At 38.0% G+C, this 27176-nt stretch overlaps 2 protein-coding genes across 6 annotated transcripts; one reads left to right on the forward strand and one right to left on the reverse strand.

Annotated features, from left to right (window-relative positions):
* Positions 1-15: 15 nt before the first annotated feature.
* Positions 16-25597, reverse strand: LOC145464344 (cytochrome P450 3A16-like). 4 transcript variants are annotated; one of them, XM_081448198.1, is made up of 13 exons: positions 25554-25597; positions 11153-12135; positions 9920-9978; positions 9061-9163; positions 7241-7357; positions 6617-6705; positions 5885-6024; positions 4482-4630; positions 4155-4382; positions 3647-3735; positions 2468-2605; positions 1442-1604; positions 16-1335 (listed from the first exon to the last, which is right to left on the reverse strand). In XM_081448198.1, the coding sequence occupies exons 2-13, from the start codon at positions 11297-11299 to the stop codon at positions 1258-1260; spliced, it is 1500 nt and encodes a 499-aa protein (XP_081304324.1). In that variant the 5' UTR covers positions 11300-12135; positions 25554-25597; the 3' UTR covers positions 16-1257. The 4 variants fall into 4 exon arrangements, with proteins under 4 accessions (XP_081304324.1, XP_081304325.1, XP_081304327.1 ...); XM_081448199.1 differs by lacking the exons at positions 9920-9978; positions 11153-12135; positions 25554-25597 and adding an exon at positions 9445-9899; XM_081448201.1 differs by lacking the exons at positions 9061-9163; positions 11153-12135; positions 25554-25597 and having other exon boundaries at positions 9920-9959.
* LOC145464343 (uncharacterized) lies at positions 15171-25715 on the forward strand. Of its 2 annotated transcripts, none has more exons than XM_081448195.1 (10): positions 15171-18879; positions 19449-19621; positions 20378-20555; positions 20941-21054; positions 21141-21246; positions 22453-22744; positions 23400-23457; positions 23885-24015; positions 24349-24432; positions 25532-25715. In XM_081448195.1, the coding sequence occupies exons 1-10, from the start codon at positions 17728-17730 to the stop codon at positions 25713-25715; spliced, it is 2472 nt and encodes an 823-aa protein (XP_081304321.1). In that variant the 5' UTR covers positions 15171-17727. The 2 variants fall into 2 exon arrangements, with proteins under 2 accessions (XP_081304321.1, XP_081304323.1); XM_081448197.1 differs by having other exon boundaries at positions 24349-24412; positions 25532-25612.
* The last annotated feature ends 1461 nt before the right edge of the window (positions 25716-27176 follow it).

The raw sequence follows: 27176 nt of genomic DNA on the forward strand, positions 1-27176 counted from the left end.
GGTTTCCAATGTGTTTACATTCTCATCCGCAATCCACTGTTTTTGAGTTGGTTACCCTGAATGCTACTACAATTATAAAATCATGTTTTGACTTCATGTGCCCTAACAGAGAGATTTTCCTTGCTAGTAGTTGAGCCACAAAACATTTGTCTCTATTGGCTGGGTTCATGCGCAACAACAGGTTAATTTACCATTTATATTTCCCTAACAATGGTGCTATTGGTCACCACAATGTAATTCTAGTATATTATACACTTAATTTTATGAAATACTGTAAACTGCTCCTTACAAGCTTCCCCCCCACTTATAAGCTCCCATATACCTGTAAACCACAAAATACATCCAGTTATAAGCCCCTAAATAGCTTTCCTTGTCTTGGATTTGTTTTATTAATGATGTTTAAAGCATAATTAAAGACCAGTAAATGAAAAACCTATTTCAATCAACACAGCTACAGCTCGTTTCAAATGGTGTCTTTATTCTGGTTACAACGCCTCGCAGATATAACCCTCTCCGTTTATAAGCCCATCTAAAAGCCCTTATGAAATTGCACAAGCCCAGGGCTTATAAGCGACAGTGTACAGTACTTTACTTCTTTGGTAATGACATGATCATTTAATCTTGGAATAAACTTGTTACTATTTGAATCTCATTGTGTTATAAAGAATGGCCCAAAAAGGAAAATGTGGTATCATAAAACATGCTTCACAAGGGACAAAATAACGGGATTTTGGGTATTCCAAAACTTCCTCTGATTTGAACCCCCCCCCCCCTTCCACCACTCACTAAGAAAGCAACACATCAGTTTGTGAATGACGCTATGCACTCTTCCTCACCCGCAATCAACATGGCCGTTTTACAATAGATTGGTGTCAATGGATGGTCTGGGGCAGCTGTATCAGGCAAACTCAAAGAACTGTATCTCACTTTTCAAAAAGAAATCATTTATTTACATCAATGTTATTAGGGCCCTGTTTATAAGCAAAACAGGTTGTGACATCACTCATGTTAATTTGTCCATGGAGAGTACCTTGGTTTTCATTTGTTAAGTTCGATTTACCTGAAGAAAGACCAGCTTCACTGGTGCAAATACCTTGCACAATGGCCCAAAATACCACCAAAACACAGTTAAATCAATTTTGCTATATCACTGGATCATAATGATTCAGCTAGTGAACATGTTTTCATTTTAGTCTGTTAAATCTAGGATCCATATGTTTTGAGTCATTTTGGAAAGCCTGCTAACTGTTCAGTTCCTTATTTCCTTGAAATGATTTTGACTTGAATCCCATTCTTTGGGGCAATTGTCACAGCAGCCTTGAGCTGAAGGGGTACCTGTTAAAAAAGTATGTTATCCAGTCACATATGGGATTTCAATGTCCAACAATGTAATTTAAGAATTTCTTGCACAAAGAAAAAGTTTGATATTTTCCAACAATACCTCAGTCTCTGCAGAACGCTGAAATGTAAACCTCTTCAGTAGATGAACCAGTGCTATTTTAGCTTCTATGAGTGCAAATCTCATGCCAATACAGGATCGTGGTCCTGTGCCAAACGGAAGATAACAGTATGGGTTGCGCTTCTGTTTGGCTTCCGGGGAAAACCTAAACACGCAAATGAAGAAACAAACAGAGTGATCAACATTAAATATATCCCCAGCATACAATATCTGTTCAATGCATTGTAAAGTGGTAGGTGATGTGAACATGTACAAAAGAATAAACCTTAGAGAGCATTACCATAACTTACAATAATGATAAAAATCATAAAGTATACACAACTGTACAAGTCTACTGTCATCTTCTGAGCAGTTTTTTAGGTGCTGAAATATTGCACAACTAAATTAACAAATCCAAATTTTGGCCAAATAAGTTCTCATCTCATCTTGCTACAAGCTTTGATGTATTCACAACACTGTTGTTTAGAGAAACAAGTGCAAAGGGAACCCTACAACACTAGGATCACCTGACAATGAGTACCTTAAATCCTCAAATTAGTGCCTCCACTCAAATAAGCACCCCTCCTATAGGCCAAAATTTAAAATAAGCCCCTCCCCTTGAATAAGTGCCCCCCTCCACTTTCAAAATATGATCATATCTGGTCGGGATTTGGGAAAAATTAAAAAAAGCAAACCCTCAATTAAGTACCTCCCTTGAAAAAGCACCCTCCCCTGTTCTCCTAAACTTGAAATAGACACTAATTCAAGGATTTACGGCATTCATGCTTGTTTCTATTTTTCAGTTGATCCTGATTGTGGTGGACCATTTGACTTATATCATGCATATGCATGTCCAGAAAAAATGCTCATGAAAAAAGTGCATGAAAGGGTTAGAAAAACAAAATTCATGTCTAGTATACCAAATCACCCAACTTCCCCCACCCTCAAAAGTCAAATGGTCCAACTCTTATGGTCAACTTTGATTTGTTTGTATAGCATAGGTCTCACAATCCTAAAGATTCAGTGTACCTCTCAGGATCAAAGGTCTCTGGATCTGGCCAATATTCTGGGTCATGGTGAAGATGGTAAACAGGAACAATTGCCATTGTATCCTTAAGAAAGTGCACACCATTTAATGTGCAGCTTTCACTGCAAATACGTCCAAATCTGAATGATCAGAAAAGAAAGAAAAACATTTTCATTTGATATAAGCATAAAGGACTCTGTTTACTACTGACCAGTAAGTGGCCTTCTATGAGTGAAAACAGATCCACAAGTGCAAAGTAACACAATTTTTCATAAAATTTGTTTCCTCTTTACTACAGTGGAGTCCCGCCTTACGGCTGCCTCGCTAATATGGTCACCTTGTTATTACAGCCACTTTTTCTTGTCCCAGCGAAACCCCCATACATTTTCTTAAAAGAAAAACCCTGTTAATGCAGCCACCCCGTTACTATGGCCAACGCCCACATTCTGAAATTCCAACCTGTAAATTCCTTTATAAGTTTACCCCGTTTATTTTCACTTTCTTTAAAATTATATCCAGATTTTGGATGCTAAGATAAGAACAGTTGTTTAGAGGTGCGATTGTGATATATCTGTTAAGATGTCAGTCAGCTTAGACCAGTCGTGAGGTTTGATCCTACCCAGTTAATATGGCCAAATTTTTATGGCCCATAGGTGACCATGTTAATGGGGTTCCACTGTATTTGTAAGCATTTACTTTTTTCTTTTAGTAATAACCTATTAACAGTTCTGTGCGAGGTAAAGGTAAAGTCTGCATACGAGCCAACTGCAACTGGCTCATCAGGCTGGAACTTATCCCAGTTTATGTAGCATGAAGTGACTAGGAGTATTTCTACTCCCCACCTGGATGGGATTCTAGTCCATCGCTCCTCCCATAGTTATGTGCTAAGCTACAAATAAATTTTACAACTCATTCCTAGTGGCCTTAAGGTGACTGAATTCCATGGGTGAGAAGAACACCATATGTCAGTTTAAAAGTAATTTTTTTAAATCTATTAGTTTATAATTTACTTTTGTATTTTTAATATATTTTTTAATTTGTGTATTTATTTTTTAATAATTTAATGTTATTTTGGATCGGGACCTTTCTGTAGATCACCTACGGGTGAGAAAGCTTCCCGTTAAAATATCACTATTACAAGAACAACTTTGTATAACAGTCTGATAATGAGCTTGATATACCTGAAAGCAGGTGGATACAGACGTAATGCTTCACACAACACCATGTCCAAATACTCCAGATTCTGGACTGTCTCATAGTCAGCAGTTTCCTACAAAACAAGATCCCGCAAACAAGTTATCAGTAAACAAACACATTTCACTGCAGTCCCAAAATTGCACAAACCAATATTTAGGGATGCTTACAAACATGCCCATAAAATCTAAAGAAAAAAGTTGTGGATTTGCCACTTATTTTGAAATTGTATGGATGTGATGTTGTAATGCAATTTTTACATTAGTGTTAAAGCTGTTTGCATGTGTGTGAGAAATAATGTGCACTGATACTGTCAGTTTGCATGTATGTATTTAACTGCAAACATTTTTGAAATCAGTTAATCAATCAATCAATCAATCAATCAATCAATCAATCAATCTATCTATCTATCCCTCGCTGGGTGGATAGATAGGAAGATCTCCTCCAAGTGTGTCAGCTGCATGTTCATCATGAACATTGTATTTGTCTACTAACCTTGTCTCCAACAGCTTCGTCAATTTCCTCAATGAGTTTCTCCTGCACTTCAGGGTTCAAAGCTAGACAGTATGTTGTGTATGCCAAAGCATTGCTTGTTGTCTCATATCCAGCTAAGATGAATGTAAAAGACTGTGCCAGAACTTCATCATCACTCAGTTTACTCACATGTTTGCCATCTTTGTCAGTGACTTCTGCACGCAACATTAGCTCCAACAGATCTTTCCTCTGCAAAACAGAAAGGCAATTCACAGCTTGTGCAGCAAATGAACTGTCAAGAGCAGTTGTAACAGTTTCTTTCAATAAACAAAACAGAGCTTGAGTTACCTGTGATACTCCACTCTCCCTCCTCAAATGCAACACCTCTTCTGCAGCTTTCATAATAAAGGCTGCGGATGCTGCTGCTTCAGTTGCAGAAGAATGAAAGAACAGACTGGTGACCAACTGAAGTACAGGCCTCATAAATGGGAACACCACTACATTAATGAATAAAACAAAAATAACAAGGATCAATTACCAGTGAAGCGTATTGTTGCCCAGTCTGGCACTATCTAACAACTTACATTTAAGGTCCAAAAGCAATATGGCATCCCAGAAGTAATGGCCATCTCAAAGAAGGGATAAATTTTCACAGTTAATGTAACGTCAGGTTCACAGCGACTGTTGAAAGGCTGAATTGTCACTTGCTAGACAACTTGTCGCGATGAGACTAGCGTGTGTGGGAGATGCTTTACTAATCGAATAAAGCCAGAGATCACGGAAAATCAGCTGTGATTGACGGTGATTTAATTGACGATAATCGAATGTAAACTGAAATATAATGTAATGAATAAACTAATTACCAGATAATAGAAGATTACAAGATGCAAGAGTCACGAAACAATAATAGCAAACATTCCAATCATAACTGCGATATGACAATACTTCCAGTCAAACTTCCCAGTAAAGATACAATTAAAATCATCAGTGATCCCAAACAGATACGCATACTGGTAACTGTCCTAATACAATAAATGATAACACTCTAAAAACTTGAAAGCAATAAAATTGTACAATGTGATAAAAACGTGCTTGCATGAGCGCCAGTGAAAGCGATGTGGGAATTTACTAGCAAGGAAAGGACTTAACTGAATTACCAGAGATTCTTATAGGAAAGTTGCTAAATAGAAACCTAAGCTAGGGGGAGTGTGAACTATAAAGATCTATCGCTAAAAACAAGATGAAATAAAAACTTTGAAAACTGGGGCTCTGCCACGTGTTGGACCTAGTACAATAGGCTGTTGTATAAAAAAAACCGAGACTAAAGGTACTTAAGGTTAAAAAACATCAAAACTTGAAACTTATACTAAAAGGCAAGCATAGAAAATAGTTTGTACTTACACATCGGTTCCCGCTTGCACTCTAAATAGTCAAGGGTAGCTTAAAACTTAATTTACTTGAAAACACGTACTGTGCACGCACGATAACTGAAACTTGAACTACTGGCGGGAATATGCCGCTAACACTATCTATATACGTCCACGTGTAAAAACTGATGACGTCATTGCTAAGCAACAAATTGGCGAATCAGAAAGAGTTAAGATTACTCACTTAATTAGAGAAGCCTCGATATGGTGTTCATTACAGTTAACAAGTCCCAAAAGAGGCACCATTCAAAAATTAAGGTATGTTATAATAAGCAGGAATGCCAACCTGAAAAAATTGAAATCTGGGAAATTGCAAGGACTTACTCAAAACAAAGGAAAATCCAGGTTGTTGAAACAGTTTCTCTGCATTGGAAGTGTAAAGCTCATCATCACTTGTCTGTATGCCTACTTGGACACCGAAAGCTGAAGCTAAAATCACTTCCATGGTAAACTTTCCATAAGTCCTGTTGGATGTGAAATGATGTCAGTTACCAGTAATTTAGCCTGCAAATGTATTTCTGACAGAGTGAAAGCCGGAAATATGTCTGCATTTGCAGGTTACCAGTATTGAAAGGAATGTTTAGTTTTATTGATGCAAAATAAAAATGTTTCTTCTGACAGACAACAGGTATAACATGTATTTGTTTCGTTGACCTGATGATTTATACCTGTTACCAGTGGTTTACACACTAAACAACTTTCAGTTTATAATTTTAACAAATAAAATATTCTACTCTGAATATGCAAGAAAAAGTCAAACTTCAATGACTATTTAATATTAATATTGTTTAGCACCGGTTAGGAAATTATATAATTTTTGAGGGCCATATTATATTATTATTAAGTAATTAGATTGTGTTCTCTAGATTTTATTCTTGATTATTGATATGGGCAGAAGCAAGAACATTGACACTGGAAATTGTTCCTATTAGGTAAAGCAAATAGCCCTATCTAGACATTTCTTGATAAGCTCTGTTTTGATTGATACATCAAATTATAGCAGATTATTTCTAGTATTTTTACTTCTGATTAGCAACTAATAATAGTTGTTCCCACCTCCACATGTCCACTTTTTCTCCTGACTGGGCAATTTTTTCCAGCTTTTTGCACAATGTGTCACATGATTGGTGAATTAAAGGTGCAATCTTCAGGAAGGTAAATAAAAGATATTGTCCAGTGTATTGGTAAGTGCAATAATGATGATGATATTGCATACTGTATGACTGACCAGGTACAATTCATTACAACTTGGTAGACACTCAGCCTACATGACTGAAGCAATCGGCTGGCTTACTTGTCAATTCAGTTAAGAACACTTCTTCTGAAGTTGATAAGGACTCAGCTGTGCCTTGTGGTATACACTTAATCTTTCTTGTCCCTTTGTGCTTGTGTTACTCAACAATACATATGGATGTGTAAACTATAATTTCACATACCAAAACATTGAGCCTGCTACTGAAAAAGTTATAAAACTATGCACAGAGAACAGAATGATATAGTTTGTTCTGAAAAAAGTTTGCTTCAGAACACAAAAGTAGGTTTGAAAAATGCTTAAAAATGGGAAGGAGGGAATAGGGAATATTATTTCCTAACATAGATATCCATGGGTTATTTACATCAAGGCCAACACCTTATGTTTGTTTGATCCTTTGCTAATCTCAAGTGATTGGCAGCACCAACCTGCTTCAATTTAACAGCACTAAATGTTGGAGTAATTGTTGTACGGATTCTCCTCCAGTCCTCATCCTCAAGTTGTAACAACCCTTTCCTGCTGCTCATACCCCGGCCTCCAAAATTCTAGAAACAGACATTAACAAATAAGCATCACACTAAGTTAATGTACAGTGTATGCAGGCGATTATATGTGTAAGTCAGAAGCACAACATTCCCAGTCAAAAATGTCCTTAAAGTTAATTATTTCTGTATCATGACTTATTTAACATTGATTCCACTTAGTACTAGTACTAGTACTAGTAATGGTTATATTATATTAATAGTAATAGCATGTTAGTAATAGTAATAGCATATTATTTGCTCAAGGTTACCATATACCTTAAGAAGTGTCTTGTGTCCAAGCGATGTGGTGCATCCAGTTTAAACTGTAGATACCAAAACCCCCATATCAAATTATAGCTCATAGAGCTGGCTATCAAACTGTACTGAGAAGTTTTAAATAAAATGAGTTATCAAATTTCACTAAATGCGAGCATCCAAATCACATTTTAAAAGCTACAATTAAAAGGGAATTGTTCTTTTGCCTCCAAATTTGGACAGTAGTTATAGAAGGTTTAACATATAAAAAACAAACAAGTGTCCCCAAATTTTTTACTTCAAACTCTTTTCTCTCAAAGAGTAATTTTGTAGGATGCCTCCACAATTTTTAATCCTATTTTGAAAATAGGTAACTTTTCACAGCAACTGAACATTGCAAAATACAAACACTTTTTTTTTAGTGCTTAAGGTCATGCAAACTGAGGAAATTAAATTAATGAAAGACAAAATTCGCTTTGACTTGTAGCTTTCAAAAGGTGATTCGGATGCTCACATTTAGAGGTTATGAAAAATTTGGAAATATTTTAATTTTTGGTAATAAAAAACCAGTGATAAAAGTGACTGATGTTTCAACCCCTCTGAGGCCATTTTTAAGTTCAAGTAAAATATTAAGTAGCACACAAATGTAAAAGTCTTAAAAATAAATGGGAATGCAAAATCCTTAAAACATGTCAACATTGAGCGAGATGACATCATGTGAAGTTTTAACATTCTAAGAAAGTGTAAGAACTAGCTGGATTGCCTCATTTTTGAAACACTTTTTATTAAGGAACTGAAACCAATGCTTAAAATACAATGTGACTCAATTCGTCAGAAGCTATTTGTTTAGATATTATCCATGTTAACATGCTTTAAGGTTTTCACATTCCCATTTATATTTGTATGCTATTTTATATATTACTTGAACTTGCAAATAACATCTGAGAGGTTGAAACGTTGTTTGCTTTCATCGTACCCTGCATAGCAAACATTCCCATACAAGCTGAATGAAATCAGGCCGTGCGAAAATTGGGGGGGGGGGGAAGAGCAAAAAGGTTGAAGGAGGGGGGTGGGAGGAGGGGAAATTCCCCCACCCAACCCGCTTTGTCCACCTTGTTGCTCTCGCCTCACTCTTTGCACGGCCCAAATTGCTCTTACCCCATTTTTCCCATGGCCTGAATGCGAAAAACTCCTTCATGTGGCCCAATTTCGTTATTACCAAATCTTATTATTATTTTAATTTATTCTAAAATTCTTGGAATAGTTTGATCAATGAACTGCACTATAAGCTTTAATTCGATATGTGCATTTAGGTATGTACAGGCTTCATCACTTGGACGTGGGACACCTCTAAAGATATACTGCAACCTAAAAGAAACAGGGGAATCCTTTGTCATTATTCACACCACACAGCTCCGCAAGTACAAGTTTTGCTGGCAAGATATTTTTCTACAAATACCCGCACTTACCGCAAGTGGTCTATTGGGAAATTTACTGAATTCTTTGACAAGAATCTGCTTAAGAAGATCAACATCTGATATCATGTATGCAGGGGTGCGTCCAAGATAATACCTACCAAAATTAATTATCACGAAAATTGATCAAAGACGGTAAGCATTACTGTACAAACTCAGAAGAACCTAATGTGGATTTGATTTTGACATATCAACTGTGTAGCTACCAATCATATGCAAGATCTAGCTGGATGAAGTGTAACCATGGTAACTCAATGCATAGTCCTAGTACCACGGTTTGTTATTCATTTGCCAAAAATGGGTTTTGAATTTTTTTCCAGCAAGGAATTCATTGTTGTTTGCACAGATCTTTTTCTTCAAGAGGAAAATTTTACTGACTTGTTAGAAGAGGCTAGGGATTAATCCAGAAGCCCAGTTTTTCAAGCCAAGGGCTGATGTTAAAATACTTAAAGATTAAGTGCCACTACTTACTTAAAAATGCATTAGGCACTAAAATATAAGTATGGGTTATTGACCAAGTGTGAGGTCAAGATGGCTGGATATTGGCCAAGTTCTTTTTTTTGCATGTTTATGGACCGAGACGGAGTCGAGTTCCATAAACTCGCAAAAAAAGAATGAGGCCAATATCCAGCCATCTTGACCGAACAAGCTTGGTCAATAAAGGATTTATTATATGGCTTTCTGGGAAGTTTTTCTTGTGGGACATGGCGGGTAGTCCCAAGCGGGCAAGATAGCTCCATCTTGCCCGCTCGGGTAGCCAATCACAGCGCAGGATTTGATTCATTTTGCCCGCTCACGGATCTAGCCATATAATAAGCAATATTATTGTGAAATATGTAAGACAGTAACATACCCAAAAACTCTTCCATATTTTTCAGCTAATTCCTTTTCAACTAAAAATGGCTGACCGGGCTGAAAGCAAGAACTAAACAAGTGAGACAATCTCAATATACAGCACTAATATGTTAAGTTATAATCAAACACTTGATCAGGTCCCTACCCCTGCTCACTCTTAATATACTTTAGAGTCAGCGTGGGCTTTTCCCGGCTAGCAGAATAGGAAAAGACAGAAACCTTGATAAGACAAAACAAGTAGCACTGCCTATGTGTGAATGTTTGTATTTTCCTTCAAGGCACAAAAAAGGACAGCTTTTCAAGACAGCTTCTTATTTAATGTGGCATTTTACACTGATTTTTGTTTATTTCATTTGTAAATTCCATAGGATGTTTAAGCCAGTGTCCATAACTTGGTACTTTTGAACTTTCCAGCAACAATAATTTACAATTTGAGAATTCTTTCCAACAAAATCTTTTTACCAGTATTTTCATTGTTTTTAAGGACTTTGGTCTTGTATAAAACTGTGTTGTTATGAATCAAATAGCAGTGTGTGATAAAATCAATTACATGCTATCTAAATTATTCCAAAAGTTGCAACTGACCAACACGGTCAAACACTAGTGAACGAGAACTTAATTTCAACTTGTTTACATTCAGTGCATTAAATTTCTCCAAGTGACTGCTCACAATACATTCTAAAAGCAAGTGAGATATTGCAAAATTGTGACCTAATCATACAAGGACAAATTAGTTTGAACTTGTAATGATGTCACTCATGCACACACAAATTAAGCCTAATGAATTACTCTTGAAGTTGAAGGTGCCAGCCATAATTTGGTAGATAACTAAATTGGGTCTGGGTCACTGACTGTCTCATGCATTGCTCCTCCATCTGCCAGTTGCGCAGTTCTAGTCATGGTGGGCAAGGGGAAGACCATTCATGAGGGTCTTGCAAGAAGCACATAAAGAAGTAACACTGTCTGAAAGTGTCACTCAACAAGCGTTATTACCATTGCCAGTGGCCAGTCAAGGGTGTTCAATGTTGCAAGTTGCAAATTGGCAAACTCCTTCTCGTGATATTGATGTTGCCAGGTATTGTCCTAAGAAACTGCTTGTTGTAATGAAAATGTGGTAATTCATAGTGTAGTTGTAGTCACTTTCTTTGACTATGAAAGCCAAGATTGATGTAAACCCTTCCAGCACACTTTCATTCATTCTCAAGTATTACTGAAGTCATAAAATAATTACCTTCTTGCTTATTTCAGGAAGATTTCCAACAAATGGCCATGGGGGAGGACCAGGTATACCCAATTTCTTAAAGGTAGAAAAGGGAGCCACTGCATACCCAGAATCACATACAAATATACAACATGAAAAACCTATTTTTTTCCTCATGCAATGGAGATATTACAGCAATATGAAACAAACAGTGGAGGAGTGCACTGAAATCTGGAGATTCGGTTAAAACATGGAAAAAACACAAGCTTTTTTTTTTCTCCAAGCATCTCAATTGTCCAGGATGTGGAATCCAGAATCCAGAATCCTGGAATTTGATTGGCTTGTTGGCTGATTTAGCTAGAAACTTACGGTTTCGGTTCACTTTAAACTCAGCGGTAGGCTGTGTAAACATAAAAGTGAAAGCTGATAAATATGAAAGCCATGAGAGGGAAAGCAAATTTTATAATCCAGAAGCAAACTAATAAACATTGGGAACATCCCTGAGGAGCAGCAAGATGAAGAACTTATGTTGTAACATTCTTTTGATTGTATTTTTGTAGTTTCAAACTCTTACACCGTTGAAAAAATCAGTTATTGCTGTCTGTGATTTGGAGTTGCCTAACAAACTACGCTCTGGTTGACCAACTGATGTAGCAAGGTGACCATTTAACAGAGGTGAATTACAATAAATTCAGCCAATTGGTGGTGACCGCGTCCACTTAATAGTTGAGGTGACCGCTTAATGGAGGTCAAATATACAATAAATTTGTGAAGCGAATTTCATGAATTTGAATGACCAGTGACCTCTTAACAGAGGATCACTTAAATTAATAGACTGGTTTGACTGTAGTTATCTTCAAATTTCCCTTGGCCATGTTAGCGTTGGTATTTGTAAATTGCAATTTTTTACCTTGTCACCCATCCGTCACGATGGCTTCCTAAACCGTGACAAGGTCTGTGCAGACCGAGGATGAAATGCAGACTGCAGACCAGGGAAAACTGCACACTTCAGCCTGCAAACATTTATTATTATTTTTTATATGTATATTGTGTTGCTTTCAATATTTAGTGCTAACCGTACACAGACTAATCATATAACCTGAGCATTTTATATCAGGCTAATCGTCGAGAAAGCTCGCACTGATTGGCTTGAGAATCACTATACTAAGGTTGGTGAATAACGCTCAGTTTAGCCTGTGTGGAGGGTCCACAATAGGGTTCTCAGATCCCACTTTCCCGTCCATTTTTTCCTGTTAATCCTGCCATACCGCCCTTTTTTGCCTGGAAATCCCGATCCTGCCCACTTTTCAAGGACGTTTCTGCGTTATTATTAATTTGTTACATTAATAGTTAGTTTAATTATTAACTCAGAAACTTTTTAAAAATAGATATCGCATAAAAGATCAAATAGATATCGCATCAAAGAATTCAATGGGTAGCATATAAGTAAGCACAAATGATTGTATCGTTTCTTTTTGTAAGCGGTTTACTGTTTTGTTTTCTTTTATCTACGTATCAGTGAAAGAAAAAGATTGTTCATTGCCATATTCAAGAGATGGCCCGTAAACGCACTTGACAGTTTCTTTCAAAGCTTTCAGCGTCTTCACTTTCCTTGAAATCTGGCCTCAGAACGTTTCTTTCTGGATGATAGCATTCCTGCTCGCGCATCGTTCTCGTAATATATGATGACGTAAGTTATAGTGTCGCATACTTCATTCGGTAAATCATTATCACCGCCACTCAGTGTGGCCATCCTGGCCAAAACCAAGACAAGCGCTCTAGAAAAGGTCGAAAGACTGAAGAAACTAGAAAGGATCGGAGGGTCAAGATTACAGTTGCAAGAGTCGAAAATGTCGGAAAGGAACAGATGTCATTGGTGTCAGAGGTCAACACAAATGATAGCTTGTGTAGCTTGGCGATTTTTTTAACGCGGCTTCGCCGCTTTCTTATCGCGCTCAAATATTTGCTTAAAAACGTAACCGCAAGCTACGCAGGCTACACAAATGATCGCAAGAGGACTCAAAGAGCTCATACAGTCTTATGATACTAAACGATAATGAATACATTTGACAGAACCTGACAGAGTACAGAGCCGTTACTATTCACTCCGTCATTACTTGAAACCTGGCACAGCTATACGCACAAAAGGTTCGTTTCTGTCAACTTGTGTTTTCTGCGCGGGTCAATAACAATTTATGAGGTCACGTAAGAATTGAAATTCCGTCTCTCGCTCTGTTCCCCTTGCGAATCCCGCATCCCAACACCATAAAAACACGAAATCCCGCTCCCGCTCGTAATTGTGATTCCCGCTTCCCACCCCTGTTTTCAGCTCAAATCCCAAATATCACGGCGAAAAAAAGCGAAATCCCGCATCCCGCCAAACCTATTGGGGACCCTCGGCCTACGGTTAGCTTTCGATAATGCAAAGGGTAGCACGATTCAGGTAAAAACTCTGCAGTCTGCGGTCTGCGTTTTAACCGCTGCATTTTACCCCCGGTCTACGGTCTTCAGTAGGCGTTTCACTAACAGATTTGGGTCACGCTCGTTCAAGCGCGCTGTGTGCAACTCACCAAGCCACCAACAGAACCACTCCAATGAGTGCTGCAATCCATAGATGCTCGAAAGTCGGAAAATCCATAATCCAAAAGAACGAAGTCAGAAGGAAAACTTGGATCTCAATATCCGTACAAGTACTTTCCACCTGAGCGAACGTTTAATATTTGTGTATATTATATACGTACCAAAATTTCAGTATGCTGATTGGTTGAGAGCTCGTCAATTTATCAAAGTGACTAAGTCCGAAGTAATTGTTCTCTGATCTCCTGAGCGGGCGATCAATAGCTGTATAATTTCAGCATGCTGATTGGCTGAACGTCTGATTGGCCGAACGTCCTGAAGTAATTGCCAGAAAAATACTGTAAATAAAACCCCTGTTTACCGGCTACCTCTTTGAATCGCGGTCATATTTTGGTTGTCCCGATGAGGGAGTTTTTTTACTGTCCCTCTAACCGGCCACCTAAAATTTAACACACGTAGTTTGGCTTTCTTTTCGAAAAGCCTGATAACAGTCCGCATTAGAATTTGACGACTGATAAAAACATTCCAACAGACGTTTATAATGATCGTCTTGACGAGATTCTACGTTCACTAAGCAATTAACCAGATATAAAAAAAAGTACAAGAACACGAACCCCAATTCCCCGAGGGTGGCCCCTTACTTAAATAGGGGCTCGACTGTAATCTCAAACAGTACAGACAGCAGCCCCCCCCTTCCCCCCCCCCCTCCGCCGGCTCCGCCATCCCTGCGTACGGGCTCTCGTGCAATTTGTTTTAGTCTCTGAAAAATTTACTCAGGGAATGGTCAAAAAGTATAAGGTGGGGTAGGCCGGATCCCGGAGCATTTCAAAATGCGTGGATAAAAAACACATGACCAACCCCTACTATTTGGCACAAAACTGAGTGACCCACCCCTAAACGAAGGCCGAAAATTACATGACCTACCACCTATAAAACATGACATCACTGACTGCATAATCTAACAAAATAACATTTTGTGTATGACCTTGTGGTGGTATTTACGTTTTACAATTATTTCTTAGCAATGATAAAAAAGCCGTCCAAAAATAATATTGTTTTGCTTTTGTTTTTCCTTTACTTCTGCATTATGTCGCCTCACATGGAACAGTGATCCATCTAGAAAAGTCCTGGGACTCACAGAGCCAGAAAACTATGAGTCTCAGAGCCATGAGCACGAGTCTTGTCCATGTGGATAAGTAGCAGTGTTCTTGGAGAAGAAAGTGGAATATTGAAAACTTCTGCACTAGAAATCCTCGCTCATTCCGTTAGACTTCCTAGCTTTCGTACAGATTTTGCACTATATGAAATTACCATCTTTATTTTACACTAGCCACGAGTACTTTTTCACCGACGGGTAAAATAATTGCGTTCACGTAGAGAAACGCAATCATAATCCAGTCTGTATGGACATTTTTTGGGACGGATCTATTCGCCGATTTGGCCTCCCACACAAAGGGGGAGGAGGGGGTGGGGGGGGGGGGGTCGAAGACTAGCGGGTCAATTTACCAGCTATGGAGGACATAGAGCACACCAAGGAAGCCGACATTACGTTGTCTGTTTCTCTTGGGTAACTAATCCAGCAATAGAGTAGTACCTTAAATTAGGAGCGCAAGTAGCCCAGTTTTATTTCTCGCCCGTCCTTCGTGTCGCCCGTTTTTTCCACTGATTGGATGACATGGTTGACTGGCTACAGAAAAGATCTGCAACCATCACTGATAACATCGATCAAAAAGGGAAAATGTCTCTTAACACTGAATTAAAAACACACAGTATATAATCTCTCTTACTTGTATGACTAAAAGTTTGAAAATTTGTCATTTGACATACTCCCAGACTTTCTTCTCGCTTCTTTTGTTGATTGCCCACTGTCATAATTATAATTCACTTTTATTCTTTTCATATATTCCACATTTACCTCACTTCTATAAAGCAATTCAGATAAAAATTTGGATGAAAGGGGTCCTCTTACGCTGCGTTACCAATACAAACTAAGGATCTCTGATGGAGCGACCATTTGGTTACATCAAGCAACCTTACGCATAAACGACGGCGACGGTGAGGGCGACGCTTTGTAAAAAATTTGTTTCTATGTTACTTTGGAATTTTGCATTTATTTGGAACTATCCAGTGTGTCTGTCGGTATTAAGACTTGCCCCTACTGAATATGCTACGAATTCGTTCACTTTCAAATAGAAATACGAAAAATTAGCCGTTGTGGTTCACGTTCTCCAGACAACGCAGAATTTGGTCATTTCACGTTGACGTTCCCGTTGCCGTCGTGTTTTGCGTAAGGTCCCTAATGACTCCACTCAGTCCAACCTCGTTCCCAGGGACCCTGGGAACGAAGTTGCACTCAGTCGTCGCTTATCAAACAAGATGGAGCTTAAGCAAACCATGACGACGACTGCATCGAGAACGTCACCAAACAAAAGGTTTAATAGGTAAAACAATGGCTGCGCACATGCGTTATAAGATTTTGTACATTTCTTTGCCGTCCTCTGCACAGGGCACCCAACGACCGTTTTCTTTGGAATGATTTTAAACGCTGTTTTAGGCTATATGGAGTACTTTTAAAGGTCTGTAGGTCCTGCTCTGTAGGTAAATTTTATCTGTTCGGTTATTCTAGGGGAACTTGAGTATTCTCGAATTTATTAGGGCTTTTTTGTCATTTCCCGAAAACCTTAGGTCTTATCGCCTTTCCGAAAATGATAGCTGACCTTTTTTCGGTACCCAAAACGACATTTTTAACACTCCGAAAACAACAAGCATTAATTTTCTCATATTACGAAAGTTCGAGGTGACAATTCTCTTAGAAAATCAGAGGGGATTAAAGGCCTTCCGAACAGATAATTTACCGAAAAAATCTGTTGGGTACCCCTCCCTGTCTGCAAAGCAAGAACGTAAAATGGCCAAGTTCTGCGTAGTCTGAGGAACGCGAACGACGACGGCTAATTTTTCGTGTTTCCATTTGGAATTGAACGCTGCCACTGCGTATTTAGCTAGAGGACGCTTTTAGAGCCATTGGCGTACTGAACAGATCTAGACAATTGCGTCGTCCTCGGCGTCGCCGTCGTTGTTGCTTGAGCTCCTTAATATTTGAGTGATGACGGGAAAGCGCGACTTGCGTCACTCTTCCTTCTCTGCCTTCTCCCCATCATCCCCCGCGTCGTAATAGTGACGTCTGGGGTCCCTGACTCGGATGTCGAATAGTTTGTTTGTTCGAAACACCTGTCATATTGTCACGTAATATTAAAAACGACGCGACGCGCGACCAAGCTGACGACGCCCACCTCGAATATAAGGTTCTCCTACACATTATAGCTTTTTCGAAATTAAGATAAAATCTCAGAGCCAAACTCTTTGCTGAAATCAATTGAAAGGGAATGTAGCTCTCAACGCCATATCAACAATACAATTTTGAAAACATCATTTTCATAGCAGGTACCTTGGACCATTTCCAGGGACAATTTTGAAAACAACGGTTTACCAAACACATAAAGACGCGGCAACGAATACAAAATGCATGTTGTAAAAAAGAGTACAAGAGTGTTGCCTGAAACATTGCTTTTACGGTTATACAATATATCAGTGACACCCCGGTTCAATTGGGGCGCAAATAATTCTCGGCATGGAAATAAACTGCTAGAGCGCGCATCGATACTGAATACTAAAACACGACATACCTAATAATTATTTATTCGGATACGTTTTCATTAATTTTTAAAGGCCTCAGAGTTATAGCGTCTCCCAGCAGGTAATAGAAACTTAGTTAGTCGTCAATATGGAGCCACAAGTAGATGAAGAAACGCCTTCAAAAGGTTGTATAATTTTGTGTTTTGAGCGTATGTTTCAAAAGTTGATCGAGATCACGCCAAAATACATGTACTTCATACTAGCGGCTGATGGATAAGTCATAAAATAATTGGTTCGTTCACTGATTCAAATTAAGAGATAACTAAATGGAACCGAACGTTCCGTAACATCGAAGCACAAGCACCTAAAACTTGCAGCTTATTGGTCGAGCTAAAATGGCTCTGAGACTGCACAACACAAGATTACTTGACGACGGAATCTGCTGTTTCAGTTTCATCTTCGAAGAATTTTCCAGTGTTGGAGAAAATGTATATTCAAAGCCGTTCTTTTTCGCTGGGTGTAGATGGCGTTTGCAGGGCGGAGTGAAGGGAGGGCAGCTTGGAGTTTTTCTGCGCCGGCTTGGCGGTGGAGAGTACACTGATAAAACAAAATGTAAGGTCAATTTTTCTGTGGAAATTATCAACAACAGAGATCCTTCAAGGTCTGTGAGAGCTGGAAATATGACTGACATTGATGAGTTTCCAAAAGTATCCTTCGGTATTGGTTGGAGCAAGTTAGTTCCTGCGGACGAAATCGAGAAACCTTACTCGGGCTTCTTAGATGAGAACAGTTTGTTTATCGAGATCAAGTGCGCCATAGTGCAGTTTGTATTTGAAGATAAGGTGGTGATCAACCTTTCATCCCGTACAAGTTATGTGACCAGTTCAAAGTTTTCTCTGTACGGTGACGAATGGTACCTGGTTCTTTATCCCAAAGGTGAACCCAAGAAAGACTCGGCTGGTGGCGGTCAACAGCACGAACACGCCGCAGTGTATCTGCACAGGCAAGAACCGGGCGTGCTAAGATTCAAAGCTACCTACTCAATTTTTGTGCGTGGAGGCCGTGAAATCCAAGTTAGCCATCACTTCGGCAACAGCAACGCTAGTATAGCATTCGGCATTGAGAAGTTCACCCGCAGTAAAGATCTCAAAGCCATATCAAAAGGAGGTATGGTATCCATTGGAGTCAAAATCAGAAGCATCGAGCCATACTATTACTTTGGATTTGATACAGAATGCTGGTCGCCTCCTAATAACCTTGGAGAAGGATGCTCACTAAACAACGTGTTTCCTTTAGCTCTCAAGCCTACCTCAGATGACAAGAAAATGTTGGATTTCAAGCTGATGTTTGACCCAGGACCCAATTTAGAACACTCCGAACTGGAGGACAGTGCTTATTACGTCAAAATCCTTTGGAGCGTCAACGTGGTGTGTGTTAAAGATCACAACAGAAGTGTGACCGTCAACTCGTGGGATGTCCCGGGGAGAAGTGCCTTCTGCCACAGCCAAGATGAAATGTCCATGAACACAACCTTAGAATTGAATGAGGTACACGTAACTGTTCAAATAATAATCCCGTACTAAACCCTACACCCCTACAAAAACCTTCAGCAGGTTATATGCGGAATCTATATAGGACCGCCAGGTTTATTAAGCTCTTTCTCCCGACTACACGGAGTCTCCCGAGTCTCCTACTGTAGAGTGCGCCAATCTGTGGTTCACGCATAATGATATTTTGATTTCTTTTTGCTGACTTTCTAAGCAAGTTTTCATTCCCTCGCGAACCCGCCTTACTGAAAATTTGGAGAGCAATACAAGGTTTCCATTACTTTTCACCGCTGGTTTAGTTTATTCACTGATTGGTCGATAAGTCTTGACAACTGTACTGGTCACCTCATGAAAATTACTACATAGAGACTATATAAGCACCATACGATGCAGCTCTACGGATCGTTATTTTAATACAGCACTAGGGATGTTGACGGAACATTTTAAAATCACTCGCCATTCTCCTTGTATGCTACCCCGTGATGGTTTTATTCCTTATTAATCACGGCACGCCACTAATTTGTAGCTCGCTTATGTGCGATAATTCAGTAATCTTTGTTTTTTGCCAGGTACTCAACCCTTACAGTCCATACTTAGATGACGAGAAACATCTTGGTGTTAGGCTCCTAATAGCAAATGCCAATGAAGTCTATGATCCTCTCTTGATCAACTCTGACAAACACAGCGTCGCAAAGCTGCGAGAAATGAATGCTCAGACCAAGGCTGTTGTCGAAAATTTCTGGTAAGTAAAGTAAAGTGAAGTGAAGCGAAGCGAAGTGAAGTGAAGTGAAGTGAAGTGAAGTGAAGTACAGTACAGTACAGTACAGTACAGTACAGTACAGTACAGTACAGTACAGTACAGTACAGTACAGTACAGTACAGTACAGTACAGTACAGTACAGTACAGTACAGTACAGTACAGTACAGTACAGTACAGTACAGTACAGTACAGTACAGTACAGTACAGTACAGTACAGTACAGTACAGTACAGTACAGTACAGTACAGTACAGTACAGTACAGTACAGTAAAGTAAAGTAAAGTAAAGCAAAATCCTTCATTTAAAACACGATTATCGTTTGCGAAAAAGCTGTATTAGACTGAGCAGTTTCTCAGAAAATTCATGCGATTAACCAATGGTAGCCATTATGCTGTTTTCACCCAAAAACCAATCATGATTGGTGCGTTTTCTGAGCCAGCTTTGAACGTTTATGCTTTGGTTTCTGATAGATTCACTACTTTATTTACGTTTGCTTGTTTGCTGCAATTTATAAAATCACTGTGAGCATCAGCTTAATCATGTGCCGTTTATCTCACAAAATATAATCAGAGTATCTGTAAGGCAAGGCAGAAAGAGGCACACTTCACGAGATGCCCTCACAACGATGCGGAGGGCGGACGATTTGTTAATCTTTCGATGATGATGTATGCAGTGGCCTGTTTATAACATGCAAATCAATGACTTCTTCTGAAAGTACAACATTTTACTGATTTCAAAGGAAGGATCAACTTGACGATGTGAATGCTGAAAAAGACAAAATAATAGCTGACAAAGAAGACGAACTTGCCGCGAGAGAGGAACAACTAAACAAGAAGGAAGCAGCTATCCAAGCGCTGAAAGACGAGATCACGGAGAGTAATGAATACCTTGCAGAAATTGAAAGCACTGTTGACGAGGTACTTAGCCGGTTAAGTAACACGCCCTGCTGTGCACTGTATCAACCAAGGACTACATAAAACACCAAAAAAATGTGAATTTCACCGTCTTGTTCCTACTGAGTATTCGCACCTATTCTCGGACAGCTTATACCCTGTTCAAAACACTTAAAAGTCACAACCTATATTAGAAGAGTTCTTTCTTGGTGATCTAGACATGTTTACACTGAAAAACCAGAGATATGATTACATGGGAAAACAACGAAAAAAAAGGAAATAAATGGAAATAAAAAATGACGATAGCAAAACAAAGTTTTGCGTTAGATTTTAGTTACAGCGACATTAATGCCATTATAAATATTTCTTTCACTCTGATTTCTATGGGTTTTTTTCTTTTTTTGTCCAGATTGATGGGAAGAAGGTGAGCAGCATAAAGGATCTTATTCAAGAAGCTCAACCTGAAGAAAAGGAACTCAGTAAACAACAGGAAGTTGCAGAAAAGTTAAAGGCTTTCTTGATGGTAGGTGTACACAAATTTGTGTTTTCCCCTAAACTTATTAATTTATTCCATGTCAAATAAACTGACTGTTGAGTGACCTATCACAGGAGCACCTTCCATTTAGCGTCAGCCGTATTTCAGTTGTGGGTGCCGTTGGTCAGGGAACAACCATCAAAGGAAACCTGGAACTAGACTTGGCTGTGTTTGTCAAAGGTACAGTGAAAGCTTATGTTCTCCTTATCATGGGTGCGCAAATTAAGAAATGGAAAATTGCACGCTTGGTAACCCACCTAGTACCTTCGAAGTCTCCACCAAACGTTCTTTTGTAAGTAACAAGCGGTTTGTTTCTACTTCGGTCGCTTCAAGACCGCGTTTATGTCGTTTATATATATAAAAAATATGATTATAATTTTATGACTTAGTTTAAACAAAATCCAGTGGACAAACATAATAATAATAATAATAATAATAATAATAATAATAATAATAATAATGAGTGTATTTTGTAATTCGTTTGTAAGTTAGTATTTCCCTGACATATATATCGTCCTAAGAATTTTTAGTTGTAATTTTTTATAAGCCACTAATAAACATAATTATATAATAATAATAATAATAATAATAATACTAATAATAATAATAATAATGACGATAATAACAAGAACTTTATTGAAATCTCCTTAGAAAACCTATTTACAAATCTTCACACATTCCACTATAATAATAAAAATAATGATAACAATAATAACAACTTTTTTGAATGCCACTGAAACTAAATCAGAAGGTTCTTTGAGCTTACTTCTGAATAAAATAATAAAAGCTTTATTTAAAACTGAAAGACCGATCAGCGCAGTCTGGGAGGAAGACGCTGGTATTATGACATATAGAACTTCTCTGTCTTTGGCCAAACAATTGACAAAGGTCGATGTAAAACGTCAAATATCTCTTGGAAAAGTATTAGTTGATTTATTTTATTCGTGATTTTGTTTAACTTACAGAAATTCGAAAAAAGAACAAAAGATGCCGTGAATATTAGCGTGGTGAAAATTGAGCGCGGCTTTTGCAACGCGCGTGGCTAGCATCATGCGAAACATCAGGGAAGAAGTAATAGTCAACTAGTGCTTATACTCAAAGTCTATAATATTTGTCATATTAACCTCCCTTTCATTCAGCCCCTGCATTCAGAAGTAAGCTCAAAGAACCTTCTGATTTAGTTTCAGTGGCATTCAAACAGTTATTTTTTTTTAAATAACCTAAACCTTTATACTTAGGTTTCCATGAATGAAAAAAAGTCGAAGTCATTCTCATGATAGTCTGTGATCTCCGTTTCAAAATTGCACCAAAGCAGGAGTGATAAGGCATCCACACCGGCTCCCCACTGTACATCCGAGAACTAAGAAACTTAATTTTATTGATTAGATCTCCCAAGGACTGAACATAAGAGCTGGTTACCAGCCATAGTGTTTACTATCAAGACCTTACTGAAACAGGAAAGTTCTAAACAAGCAGAGCACAACTTAAGTGATGACAATCAGCTTGCTGCAAGCAAACTGCCACCATGTTCAGATTTCACCACAACTTCTACAGCTGTGTTGTTCAAATGTGATGACGTCAATGTGGTGGTCATGCCTGTTAATGACTGGGAGCCAATGGGAGGTTACACAGCTTTGTACAAACAATGCTTGAGCCAGCCGGCAGATGCCCAGCTATTGTAAGTAGCATTTTGTTAAATATTTTGCGATTCTGGAAAAGAGAGATTTGTTCAAATATAATCTAGATCCGATTTTTTCTTCTGGGGAGGGCTGCTGTAACACAGGCTAGGATGATTGTTGAATCATTTTACTATCCAGTTCCAGATGTTGTTTCCCTCTGTAAGAGAGCAAGAAATAGCATGGGCGAAATGAAGTGCTTATCCTTTTGTATACCATTTTTAACAGAAAATATACCCCTTTCATATATTTTTAATTGAAAAAAAGAACCCTTAAGTTTTCACATAACTGGCCCACATTATGAATACATCGCCAAAAATGACATCTTCATGTTATTTTCATGTAGTGCCTAATAAATGAAGTGGCACAGCCATAAGATACATCTGTTAAAAATATTTTAAAGGCCCTTTAAAATGACTAAATGACAGATTTCCGTACCCCTTCATACACCCCAACTTGTCAATGCCCTACACTTTTATATACCTAAAACCTGTAAAAGGAACCCCTTCCAGGCAGAGCCTCCCAGTATTGGCCATTATAGGGAGAACCCCTTCCCCTCTGGAAACATTCCTAGAAAATTAAGTCCCTTTGTGGCTTTTGTCTATTTTTTACACCTACAGATACAGTTAACAATTTTCTTTGTGTCTTTCCCTCTAGCTATAATATTTCAGTCTGCGAGAGACAAACAGAGTTTATTTCTTTGCAGACAACAAAGGTATTCTTGGTTTTAAATTTCCCTGTGACCACAGTCTCAATAGCACTATTGCAAAAGGTTTCTTATTAGCTCTCATGAGGTTAAAAAATGTTTGTCTAGCATTTAAATGATCAAGAGAGCAACAAGTGGTACATGGAATAGAACCACATGCTGTTCAAGTTTTCAAATTCAAGTTCAAATAATTTGTACTAATATGTAGTCCTATTACCTTTTAATCATGTTGCCCACTGAACGGTTCAAATTGGACATATGTCAAAATTAAGTCTGGACAGAATTAGACAAGTTTGGACAGTCAGCAAAATTAACAAATAATCGTGTGCGTGCTTGCATGGAATTTTGGGCAAACAATATTATGATAACATTACTGAGAAGGAGTGAGAAACCTTGTGTAGTGATGGCAAATAGAATGTTTCTGTTTTTGTATCAGTGCAAGGAGATGATTCACATTGTGAAGGTGTGGAGTAACAGCGTAGCATGGCGGAATTCCTCATCCACACCTAGTCAGTACCTACTGTCTCTACTCGTCACAGCAGCCTGTCAAGTCGTTCTTGGCATTGAGTATGTACCTTCTTTTGCTGCTGTTGGTTCAGTGCAGTATGTCTTTTATAAAATTCATAATTTCTAAGCAAGGGAAATTATACACTCCCAACTTTTCAGTAATAGAATTGCCATAATTTCAAAAGACTTGTAAATATCAACTGGCTTGCTCTTTGCGAGTTGGTGTTTTTAACCTTGTTATGCTAAGTTTTAAATATTTGCTTCTGAAATTTGATTCCTTGGCCCTAATAGCCTATGTGCTATAAACACTGACCAATGGTAAACAAGGGGTTATTCATTTATTTATTTTTACAACAAGCCTACTAAACTTCAGAAATCATTGTACTCTTAAAGGGAAGATGATCAGTCTCATGCAGTGAGGGCAGACAAAGATGTATTCTTGGAACTTGCAGACATGGTTGGTGACGAGTCACTCGAGTACGTTTTCTCAGTGTTAATAACTTGGGGACTGATCAATGTATATAACATTCTAATAAATGAATCCTTAAAACGTACAAAGCTGTTTTCCTTCACATCCTAAAAACCTACTTTTTAAAATCACATGCTGGCAAATTGTAGGCATACAATCCAGGCAGAGGCTATAGAACCTTAGCATTTTGCACGCACTGCGGACCTACTTCTTAATCTGAAAACTGCTGTACAATGTACATTTCTTTACACATTTTTCTTGCTCTCTCTAATGATTTGGTATTGTAAATTATAAATCAACCACCTCCAAATAGTTTTAGTTATTTTAAAAATTTTCACAAACTGGACAAAATGCAAAATATCAAATATCTAACCTCTTCTTGGTTACTGTCTTCGTGGCCTGCATGTTCAAAAGTGATCGACACATGCTAACTATAACAACATGACTGTGCTAATTGAAGCCACCCTTAATAACTATAGGAATTCTATGACCTCCAAACATGTTTTTTTCTTGAGCAAAAGCACAAAGATTTTGTCAGTTGGTACTAAGTGACAAAAGCTGTGTTCACACTAGGCTGAAACATGATTAGTCTGATCACGAATAAAACATGTTTCGTTAGTGTTCACATCAGACAGTGCATTGCGCGAATCATGGTTGAAGCATGATTATTCTGAGCATGCTTGGACCAAACACTCAATCATGATCAGACCAAACACATTCAAATTGGCAGATGGATGCGGTGCCCAAAAGAACCAAAATTCGGGCTGTTATGAGGTCAAATGTCTAGCTGAAATATGGGTTGATAAAGAAATACAAAAGCAATTATCGGCGATGGGTAGAAAGCAGAATATTTGGGAGAACATTTCTGCAAAACTTAATGACAAATGTGAGTACCATGAAGCAGCATAAATTATACAACCATGCATGAAACATGTTTGAAACCGACATCTGATGTGAACAATGCAATAACAAACATGTTTATGTGAAACATGTTTCCTTGGAACAAGTAAATATTCTAATCATGTTTCGGCTTTAATGTGAACACAGCCTAATTAATTTTGGTTTGTGTAACTTAACTTCTGTTATTATTATTTACCTCTTATCTAGAGTGTTATGGAATGAGTATTACCTGGCAGAAGAATATCCCAGGGAGAGTTTTCCAGTCCAATTTGAGCTGCCAATTATTCAAGACCCTGCCATTCCAGCACACAATGTGGCCTCTACTGACTTGGAGGACTGGGCACAATTCAGGAGAGAGCTTTCAAAATGGGTCGCAAAATTAACACTTTAGGTCTGTTGTGCAAACTGTTGTAACATCATAAGATATGCAAAGGCTGGACTGAAAAAGATATTTAAAGAATTCAACAACCGTTATTTTGTTCATTTGTGATCATTGTAACTATTATAATTATAATTTAAAGTGGTGAACTTGTCATGTGAGGCAACTGAGTGTTACAGTACAGTTCTAATGATAATCATTGAAGCAGATTGCTAGATAATCAATCTCCCGGAACCAGCAACTTTTTGTGTGCAGTTATTGAACATAATTTTGTTTATAGGGCTGGGATTGTTTTCCATATATTTTGATCCTGGATCATTTTCCTGTATATTTACCTGACAAAGACTAGATGGTACCTATAAATTTTTCAATGTTTTAATCCACTGTTTATTTAGGGGCAGCACTTACAAAAACTCAATAATTGAATAAAACAAGTCTTACTTTAATTTTGTCCACCAAATAATAGCAGCAACCATATGTCAGTTTTGAACGTCAATGTCACTCCACTCCTCTTCCATATCAAAGTCAAGTAGATACATAGAAGCATGTGCAAGATGTTCTGCATAAGCACTGCTGTTGAACTCTGATGTTTCAAAAGAACATTGCAAATGTTGTCTTGTGTGGCAGCTTTTTTTTTAGGGTAGGGCATTGAAAGTAAATGCAGTTATATTTTCACATGCAGGATTGACAGGGTTTGACAATCATACAGGTTTGACTGTACCAGTATCTACCAGCAGTGCACAAAAGATGTTTTGAAATTTCACGGTCAATGCTATTTCAGTACAACAAATAATACAATTATATTTATGAATGTTTTCCTTTCTTTTGATATGCTTGGAATGTATGGCAAAGTAGTTAGAATGTTTCGAACCTGCTAATAATGATATTTTATTATCGATATGTTCTACAGTGTTTTTGTTATCACCTTTGTTAACTTGAAAGTTATATACCCCCAGTATTACCAGCAAACAAATGTATTCGTTCATAAACAAAATAAATAAATAAATAAATAACATGAACAAAGAAAATATGAAAAATTAACTCTTAACTATTAATTATTGAATAAGTATTCTGCAGTTCAGCAAATCTATCTTCTGTTACTTCTTACAAGGATATATTAATATACTCACCTCCAATAACTGGTTAACATGCTATTTGAAAGTCTGTTTTGGTTCACTGTCCAGTAAAAGGTGCTTCCTGCTCTGTAATGTGAATCAATCCATGCTCAAAGTTGCCAACCTAAATATTTATTCCAATCAGCCAAAATAAGTATACAAATATATCATACTTTATACACCTTTATTTGCGTTCAGGTGATTCATCAGCTCACTAAGAGCACTAGGAGATTATTTAAGTTCGTATCCAGGAGACATAGATACTCTGGGGGAGTTTGTTTCTCTATTTCATAACTGATCTTATTACAGAGATATCAACAGGACTGGTTTCTATTTGCATAACACTAAAGAACCCAAT

This window comes from Orbicella franksi, chromosome 12 (assembly GCF_964199315.1).
Source record: "Orbicella franksi chromosome 12, jaOrbFran1.1, whole genome shotgun sequence".
Lineage (NCBI taxonomy): Eukaryota > Metazoa > Cnidaria > Anthozoa > Scleractinia > Merulinidae > Orbicella > Orbicella franksi.